The following is a 9171-nucleotide window of genomic DNA, read 5'->3' as shown; positions in this document are numbered from 1 at the left end:
TAAATTGTATATTTAAATTTATATAATAATTTCAAAATTAAATATTTATAAAATGAAAATATATCCGCACGGTGTGCGGGATAAACTCTAGTATATATTATAACAAGAGCCCAAATGTTTTCTTTTGATACTTGGTGTTAAATTTCGACAATAACATATATAGTAATCTAAGGTTTTAAAAGTTAAAAGTTGAAAACGAAAATAATAAATTTAGTCACTTTGTTTTAAAATTTCAATATTATTTTAATAAAATATTAATTACAATATCAAAATTAATTAATTAATTAATTAAGAGGCCTAAAAAATGTTTTAAGAGGCCTAAAAAATGTTTTTGGCCAGGCCCTTCGTAGGCCGGCCCCTGTCTGCAAAGAGGACAAGTCGTTTGGTTATTACCAAACCAGTTGTCAAGACATGTTCTGTGGAAGAAATGCTTGCACGAAACCAATTCGCTCACTTTTTTCTTGCTCTTTAAGCCCACAAAGACACACACACAACGTGATTTGATAATCCTCGACATTTTTTTTGTTGCAAAAGTGATTTGATAATCCTCTTTCAACGATTTAACAGAATCTGATTAATGATATATCTATATTAGATTATCTATAAAGATTGTATGTAAATGTTGAGAAGAAGCACTTATAAATCACACAGCTACAAAAAAAAAGGAAAAAAATGGTAAGGTCCTAGTGCAATGTAGTTGAATTGGATGGGGTTTGAACTTGTAAGGATTTAAAATATTCTTTCTCTGCCTCATCCACTCTCCTCTCGAACATTTTCCATTCCATATGGCATCTATCCTTCACCTACATGTACAACAACCACACAAGTTTTTTAAAACATATAGACACATCTAGTTACTTGCTTGTCAAGCTCTTGACCAAGCTTCTCTTACCCCTTGCCATGGCGATTTCCCATCTTCTTCCTTTCCCTGACTGCCAAGGGAAGGTATAAATTGATGAACGATCCACTGAGTGTCTACAATTCCTATCTTCTCATAAGCAGGCTCCTTCATTTTCACATATAAATAATATGGAAGCCTCTTTATTAATCGAATAACAAAAAAACATTTCTATAACGCTAAAAACATGTAATGTTTTGTGTACCGCAACACATCTTCTGAGTGCAAAGTCAAGACCCCAACCGTGAACCAAATCATTCTGTTATTGGGGTTCATAAAAAGGTGTAAGCAAGAGATAGAGAAAAAGAACTAAAAAGAAGTAAATGTAAACAGGGGGTAATAGAGTAAGTGTAACCTGAATCATATGCCACACGCAGCGCCATGCATCTCGTGAGAATACAGGAGCCATTATCTCCACAAATCTGTTGTGTTATAAAAAAGTCTCAAAGCTATATATGAGAAGATGTCAACATTGAGTTTGATAAAGAGATTTTTTTAACATACGCAGCACATGGAGGCCGAGGAGGATTAGAGCACCATTCGAGTTTCTCATCTGTTTCCCTGATAAGATTCGAAGTCATTATTACAAAGAAATTAATGTAACAAAAATCATGCAACAGATGAAATGTATATGAGTCCTACATACTTATGAACTTCAACATGCTCTCTTTTTTTAGTGATTTGCCATGTACACCCTTTCTCTGGGTCCAAACCAGGCTGTGAAATCTCAAGGCCATGCTTCTTGACCATGTGTATGTATCTGCAACAACAAACTTATATTATTATTTAAGATAAAAAATAAAATGGAAGTGAGTGTAAAATAAACTCACTCTTCTGCGTCAAAGTGATCAACTCCAAGATCTTCATCCCACATGAATATATAATCGTATCGCGCTACAATGTCAGGGTGCAAGAATCTCTTTGCATACCACCTTATATATTCACAATATATTAGAGAGTAAAAAAAATCATATAACTAGGGGAAATAAATAGAGAGGTCTAAGCAAAGATATTGCTACCATTTCGTCTGCTTCCGAACACTAATGTGTATTACATTCTTCGACCACTCAAACTCATCATCCCACTCACTTGTTCTTCCATCATAATGAAACAGAACAATCGTAAAGTTGTCTGAAAACTGTTTTTAATTAGGAAGACAAAACATAAATGAGTTTACTATTAAGATAAAAACAGAAAACAAAAAGGACATGATGCAACCTTCTTAACACACGCATCTATGTTTTGTCTTTGTTTATAACCCACTGTAAATGTTACTAGATATCTCGGTTTCTTCTTCAAATCCTGAGGAAGCAGAGAGAAGAAACAAAAGCTAGTGTCACTGATCTCACACGTAGAAATGTAAAATCCAAGAATGAGAATGTGGTTTGGAGAAACAAACCTCTTCAGGGTTCCCCCATAACCTGCGCAAGTACAAGTCTGATTCGGATGCAATAATACCGGGTGGCAATCTCTCAGCACCTTTGGGATTTGAAGGAACCCATATCTGAGTAAAATGTGAATCACACTGTTCTTGAAACATGCAAAAAAATGTGTAAAGTTTATAAAAGAATAACACAAAACATACCTTTGAGATATCAATGGCATGTACAAGAGCTGCAATATCTGAATGTCTATTTGAGATAGTAATGGAACGAAGAAGGTTTTTTGGTAGATTCGCCTTCACAATACAAAATGGCAACATATGAAGAAAAAAATCTAAGAAGAATCAAAGAAGAGATTGGAGAGAAAGAAGACTAACCTTAGTGATCCATAAAGATGGAAATGATAGTCCAAGGAGAATGCCAAAAGCTGTAGCAAACAAAGCAGTTGCAAGAAGCTTCATGCCATTATCTTCTGATCTTCTACCATAAGTTGGACTGTACCAACAACAATTATAAGCTGATCTAAAGCTTTCTATACGTCTACAGAGAAAAGAAGAAAAGAAACGAGATAAAGGGATTGTTACCTGCGTGACAAGATTCCCATAATTATGTTTTTTAATCACAACTTTTGATTCTAAGCTCCAAATGTCACCAACACCATTACTCCTATTATAAACAAAACTGCAATGAGCTAAATTACTCGAGCGATGCAATTAAACATGTGACCAATACGCATGATCTAATCAAAGACTCAATTCACGTTGGATCAAAGATGTTGCATGATATTGAATCAAACGGTATTCGTCATTAAATAGATAACACATATATATTCTTAACCAGATAGAAAAAAATACAATTTATTCATGACATTACAAATCAGTAGAACACCCAGTGATCGCTTTTGGAGATCTTTTTCAGAACAGATGTGGGTTTTGGTTTTATCTCAAAGGAGATTAAAAATATAGCAGCCAAATGATATTTGATTTTCTAAAATTTACAGATTTTCTGTGATATGATTACTGATTTAGCATATGGAAGTGTAAGCCAAATTAAATGGGAAGTAATCTCTTTGGAATTTTCATATTAATTGGTTTTGATTTGGTACTTGGTCATCATATGGGCGAAATATTTTCCATTTTTGGCAGATATCTTTATGAATAATTGACTCCAAACAAGAAGAAGATCAAGAAGTAATAACTTTAAAGTTCCTTTTTAAACTTTGAACGGTTCAAAAGTCATGTGTTAACCTATTTTTAGCACGTAATATTAATATATATATATATATATATCAGCCACATTTATTTTCGAAACATTTAATATCTGTAAATAAAAGTTGTAAAATAATATTTTTTATTAATAAAATAATTACATTTATGTATAGTATAGTATATAGTACTATTTTTTTGGGTAAAAATGTTAAGAAATATAGTACTAAAATTTACAACAATGATGATCTCATTTATGTATAGTACATAGTACTAAATTTTACATTTCACACCCTTTCACATTTGTTCACCTGCATGTTATGTTTTTCAATATCACATATTGTTTCTTACAGTTTGGTACACTAACAAACTTGTTCTGATTAATCTACATCTGGCAGCATCCATTCCATTGCACCATTCAGATTTCGAAGCCTATATACAGTCTACAGATATATCCATATGCTGTTCATATCCAATTTTAAAGATTCAAACTCTTAACAAATCCTTTTACTTGGAGATTACAACATATCCTCTATTTTGGCTTTGCAGATTAAAACTTGCTCCACTTACATTTTTGGAGAAGATGTGGCTCTATAGCCTATGTTCCGACAATGTATTGTCTTCCCTCCCCCCCCCCCTCCCCACCACTTGTGTTTGGTACACTAACAAACTTGTTCTGATTAATCTACATCTGGCAGCATCCATTCCATTGCACCATTCAGATTTCGAAGCCTATATACAGTCTACAGATATATCCATATGCTGTTCATATCCAATTTTAAAGATTCAAACTCTTAACAAATCCTTTTACTTTTGGAGATTACAACATATCCTCTATTTTGGCTTTGCAGATTAAAACTTGCTCCACTTACATTTTTGGAGAAGATGTGGCTCTATAGCCTATGTTCCGACAATGTATTGTCTTCCCTCCCCCCCCCCCCCCCCCCACCACTTGTGTTTGGTACACTAACAAACTTGTTCTGATTAATCTACATCTGGCAGCATCCATTCCATTGCACCATTCAGATTTCGAAGCCTATATACAGTCTACAGATATATCCATATGCTGTTCATATCCAATTTTAAAGATTCAAACTCTTAACAAATCCTTTTACTTTTGGAGATTACAACATATCCTCTATTTTGGCTTTGCAGATTAAAACTTGCTCCACTTACATTTTTGGAGAAGATGTGGCTCTATAGCCTATGTTCCGACAATGTATTGTCTTCCCTCCCCCCCCCCCCCCCCTCCCACCACTTGTGTTTGGTACACTAACAAACTTGTTCTGATTAATCTACATCTGGCAGCATCCATTCCATTGCACCATTCAGATTTCGAAGCCTATATACAGTCTACAGATATATCCATATGCTGTTCATATCCAATTTTAAAGATTCAAACTCTTAACAAATCCTTTTACTTTTGGAGATTACAACATATCCTCTATTTTGGCTTTGCAGATTAAAACTTGCTCCACTTACATTTTTGGAGAAGATGTGGCTCTATAGCCTATGTTCCGACAATGTATTGTCTTCCCTCCCCCCCCCCCCCCTCCCCACCACTTGTGTGCTCTTCTTCTTGTTTTTTGTACAAAAAGGTAAAAAAGGATTAATTAACCTTTGTTTGTTTCTTGCATTCTTCTCACTTATTAATTGATCAGCTAAATTATGGGAGCGTCTTTCAAAGATAGGAGTGAATCGTCAAGAATGCTGGTGTTTGTTAGGTGACTTTAATGACATTCTTCATAACAGCGAGAAAAGTGGAAGTGGTGCTACTTTTGTTCCGTTCACTAATATGATCAGAGCTTGTCGAATGACTGAATTACCAAGCACTGGGAATGCTCACATGGGGAGGTAAGAGAAATAACATGTGGATACAATGTCAGCTTGAGCGATGCTTCGGAAATATTGAATAAAACTGTCTATTTCCTGCATCAAACCAAGCTTTTCTTGAAAAAAAGGCTCAGATCATAGATCGGTTTTGGTAAGTTTTGATAGAAGATTTCTTCATCAGCTAAATATTAAGAATGCTATCTCGCAAGCTTGGAACAGTCCTGATTCTTCGGTTGGTGCATCAGTATCAGATAAAATTTGCCTATGCCGAAAAGCTTTGAGTAAGCTAAAGAAGGTCAACTCTCTTAACTCAAAATCTCAAATTCTGGACCTGCATGCGAAGCTGAAATTGGAGAAGTCTTCTGTTTATCCCAATTTCCGTCATCTTCATCTTCTCAAGTCGGATATAATGAAAGCTTATAAGGATGAAGAATCTTTTTGGAGTCAAAAATGTAAAGAGAGATGGGGAAATTCAGGTGATAAAAATACTAAGAAGAGTATATAGATGTTAATTGATGGTAATGGAAGAGAACAAAGATCTGAGGCTTCAAAAGGAATGGTTGATGTGGATTTTCCAACTCGCTATTTTCTTTTACAAACTCATCTGACTAAGTTCAAAACTTCACTCCTAGAGTTACTCACTTGATGAATTTGGATTTGATCAGAAAAAGTTACTCATTATAAGTTAAAGAAGCCCTTTTCTCTATCAATCTTTCAAAGGCTCTTGGAGCTAATGGTATGACAAGCTTATTTTTTCAACAGTTTTGGGAAAGTCATTGGAGGCCAGGTCACGTCTGAAGTCTGTAATTTCTTTGAGACATGTTATTTACTTTCGGAGTGGAATTATACTCAGCTTTGCCTTATTCCTAAAAAGGTAAACTCATCTTTTATGTCAGATCTTCGACCCATCAGTTTATGCTTTGTCCCATACAAGATAATAGCCAAGATCTTACCACAGAGATTATAACCTCTCATTATATCTTCCACGCAATTGCTTTTGTGTCAGAGAGATTAATTTCTGATAATATCATAATGGCTCATGAAGTGGTTCACAGTCTATCTACTCATCCGACATTATCATCTCAGTATATGGCTATTAAGTCTGACATGTCGAATGCTTTTGATTGGGTCCAATAGAAGTTTTTAAAAGCCTTGCTTCAAGCTCTAGGGTTTCAAATGGATACAATGGATAATGGTTTGTGTAACTACAGTTACATATTCAGTATTGATCAATGATAAACCACATGGCTACATTGTTCCTCAGAGAGGATTAAGGCAGGGAGATCCCTTATCTCCCTTTCTTTTTTTTCATCTATAATGAAGCCTTGATTCACTTATTGAATAGATCCTCTGCTCAGCGTAGCATCTCAGGCATTCGGTTTTCTAAGTCAGGTCCTTCCCTTCATCATTAAACCCAAGTAACTCATCTATTGCATTTGGAAAGTAAGGTTAATGACATAATGAAGGAGCAGATTAAACAGAGTCTAGGGATTGAAAAAAGAAGGTGGAATGGGAACTTATCTTGGATTTCCTGAATGTTTTAAAGGTTCAAAAGTTGACATGCTCAGGTATATCCACGTCTCTTTAAAAGCTAAACTCTCTGGACGGATTGCTAGACTTCTATCACAAGGTGGAAAAGATATTATGATTAAGACAGTAGTTTTAGATATGCATATTCATGCTATGTCTTGTTTTAAACTTCTTAAAACCACTTGTGATTCTCTAGCATCTGCAATTTCAAATTTTTGGTGGATTTTCTCTGAGGATAGAAGAAAGATTCATTGAGTTAATTGGGATCATATGTGTCTCTCAAAGGAAGATTGTGGGGGGGGAGGAGGGGGGGCTGGGTTTTAGAGATATTGAAGTTTTTGACCAAGCTTTATTAGCTAAACAAGCTTGGATTATTCTGCAAAAGCCAAACACCTTATATTCTCAGGTTATGAGAAGCAAATATTTTGAGAATGACGATTTCCTATCTGCTTCTCTCCCTTCAAGGCCTTCCTTTGCTTGGAGAATTTTTTTTCATGGCCGTGATCTCTTGGTTAAAGGACTTACTAAAATGTTTGGGAATGGTTCAACTCTTAATGTCTGGACAGATTCATGGATCAACGATGGAAACATACAAAGACCTCTGATGAAAGAAAAAACAATTATTGATATTGATCTTCATGTATGTGATCTGATTGACTATGTCAGAAGATATTGGATCAAAGAAAAGCTGGAAGCTCTATTCTACCCTGAAGATGTAGCGTCTATACTAAAGACAAGTCATGTGGTGTTTAAAGAAGATTTGTGGGTTTGGATATATAACAAAAGTGGCGAGTATTCAGTTAAATCAGGCTACTGGATGCAAAATCAGATTACAAATGCCCGGTTACATACTAAAGCCAAAGCCATGCCCTCGATTAATACCCTTAAAGCTCAGGTTTGGTCTTTGAAACTTCTCCAAAGATCAAGACCTTTCTATGGAAAGTCCTTTCAGAAGCTCTTTCTGTCGCTGATAGGATTTTATCAAGGGGTATGAAAGTTTATTCAAGATGCCAAGCTTGTGGACTAGAAGGCAAGTCTATTAATCATATCATCTTTTACATGTGATGTAGCTCATCAAAATTGGCACTTTCAAACTTCCCAAGGCCGCGCTTAGACTTCTCCTCGGGGTTCGTTCTCAAACTTTCATTATCTCCTTAAAATAAGTACGTCTTCTTCCTTGCCTCCAGATATTGCTAGACGATTTCTTTGGACACTATGGCATATTTGGAAAAGAAGAAATTCTATGTTGTTTGAGAGTAAATGCTTTAACCCCTTGGAGACTGTTAAAAAGATTAAAGAAGATGCAGAACTCTGGTTCTTAGCTCAAAGAGTAGAAGCTAAAATAGAAAACTGTCATCCTTCATCTAAAGACCTTTCTCATCAAACTTGGATTCCACCTCCACCTTCTTGGGTCAAATGCAATCTAGCTTATTATTGGGACAAGAAAGCAAAGATTGTTGGAGTTTTTTGGATGTTCAGAAACCATGAAAGAAAGGTTCTTCTACATAGCCGACATATGTTTGCTCATATTGATAGTCTTGATGATGCAAAGCTGCAATGCTTACTATGGGCTATTAATAGTATGTCCAGTTTAAAACTCTCTAATGTTATCTTTGGCACTGAAGCAAAAGACTTGGTGGGAGCTGTTACAAGACCCAAAACATTAACATCCTTTGCTTTTCAAGTTTCAGAGATCATTCTGGCGCTATATACCATTCCAAGTTGGTAGTTTCAATCAGAAGATCCTAAAACTAATCTAGGTGCATTGCTCATTGCTGAAAGTGCTTCTTATGGTGCCCGGTTACATTCTTATGTGGCTAAGGGTTATCCTTTTGGGATTAAGAATACTTTGGTTAATGATCTTGTACGGGTTTGATTAGTTGGCCTTTACGTTGGTTTATCCTTTTTTGGCTCCTTACCTGTTTGAGGCATTTTTCGGGTTTATTTGTAAATTGTAACCATCTCTCTTAAACTTTGTCACCCTGTTTATAAACATCAGTGGAAAAAAAATTGATCAGCTATTTCCAAGCTAGCTTGTTCTCAGCCTTTAATCTAGTTATCTTCTCCTTTTACAAGTCTACAAAGTATGACATCGGACTAAGAAAACATCTGAGATGTGACATTTCATAATATTGAACTAAAAGTAATCAAGGAAATAGAGAGCCAGTAACAAGAGTGGTTTGGACAAATTTATACAGATTACATACAAAAAAGGTTGCAAAGACTAAGACAGTATCATATCCGAACCTTGAAAATGTCCCAGTCATTTACTTATGATCCGACAGACGCATCATGTGATCGGTGATCCTATTACACGCAAAGA

General features: G+C 35.4%; 1 protein-coding gene across 3 annotated transcripts; it reads right to left on the bottom strand.

The window, feature by feature from the left end:
* Positions 1-496: 496 nt before the first annotated feature.
* LOC103839077 lies at positions 497-3963 on the bottom strand. 3 transcript variants are annotated; one of them, XM_018654273.2, is made up of 14 exons: positions 3135-3963; positions 2865-2946; positions 2658-2775; positions 2484-2576; positions 2298-2402; positions 2117-2200; positions 1918-2036; positions 1729-1830; positions 1545-1658; positions 1403-1459; positions 1254-1320; positions 1104-1157; positions 893-1006; positions 497-803 (listed from the first exon to the last, which is right to left on the bottom strand). In XM_018654273.2, the coding sequence occupies exons 2-14, from the start codon at positions 2882-2884 to the stop codon at positions 684-686; spliced, it is 1167 nt and encodes a 388-aa protein (XP_018509789.1). In that variant the 5' UTR covers positions 2885-2946; positions 3135-3963; the 3' UTR covers positions 497-683. The 3 variants fall into 3 exon arrangements, with proteins under 3 accessions (XP_018509789.1, XP_009113820.1, XP_033136224.1); XM_009115572.2 differs by having other exon boundaries at positions 3154-3963; XM_033280333.1 differs by lacking the exon at positions 3135-3963 and having other exon boundaries at positions 2865-3117.
* Positions 3964-9171: the final 5208 nt, after the last annotated feature.

This window comes from Brassica rapa, chromosome A09 (genome assembly GCF_000309985.2).
Source record: "Brassica rapa cultivar Chiifu-401-42 chromosome A09, CAAS_Brap_v3.01, whole genome shotgun sequence".
Taxonomy (NCBI): domain Eukaryota; kingdom Viridiplantae; phylum Streptophyta; class Magnoliopsida; order Brassicales; family Brassicaceae; genus Brassica; species Brassica rapa.
The sequence above is the reverse complement of the archived record's forward strand: the minus strand, read 5'-3'. Positions and strand labels throughout refer to the sequence as shown.

Bases quoted from the DNA above. Each gene is read 5' to 3' on its own strand.
- LOC103839077 (XM_018654273.2), bottom strand. From the start codon at position 2,884: ATGGGAATCTTGTCACGCAG. The intron at 2,403-2,483 runs GTATGTTTTGTG...CATTTTACTCAG, and splicing joins ATGCCATTGATATCTCAAAG to ATATGGGTTCCTTCAAATCC. The intron at 1,460-1,544 runs GTATGTAGGACT...GAATCTTATCAG, and splicing joins GAGCATGTTGAAGTTCATAA to GGAAACAGATGAGAAACTCG.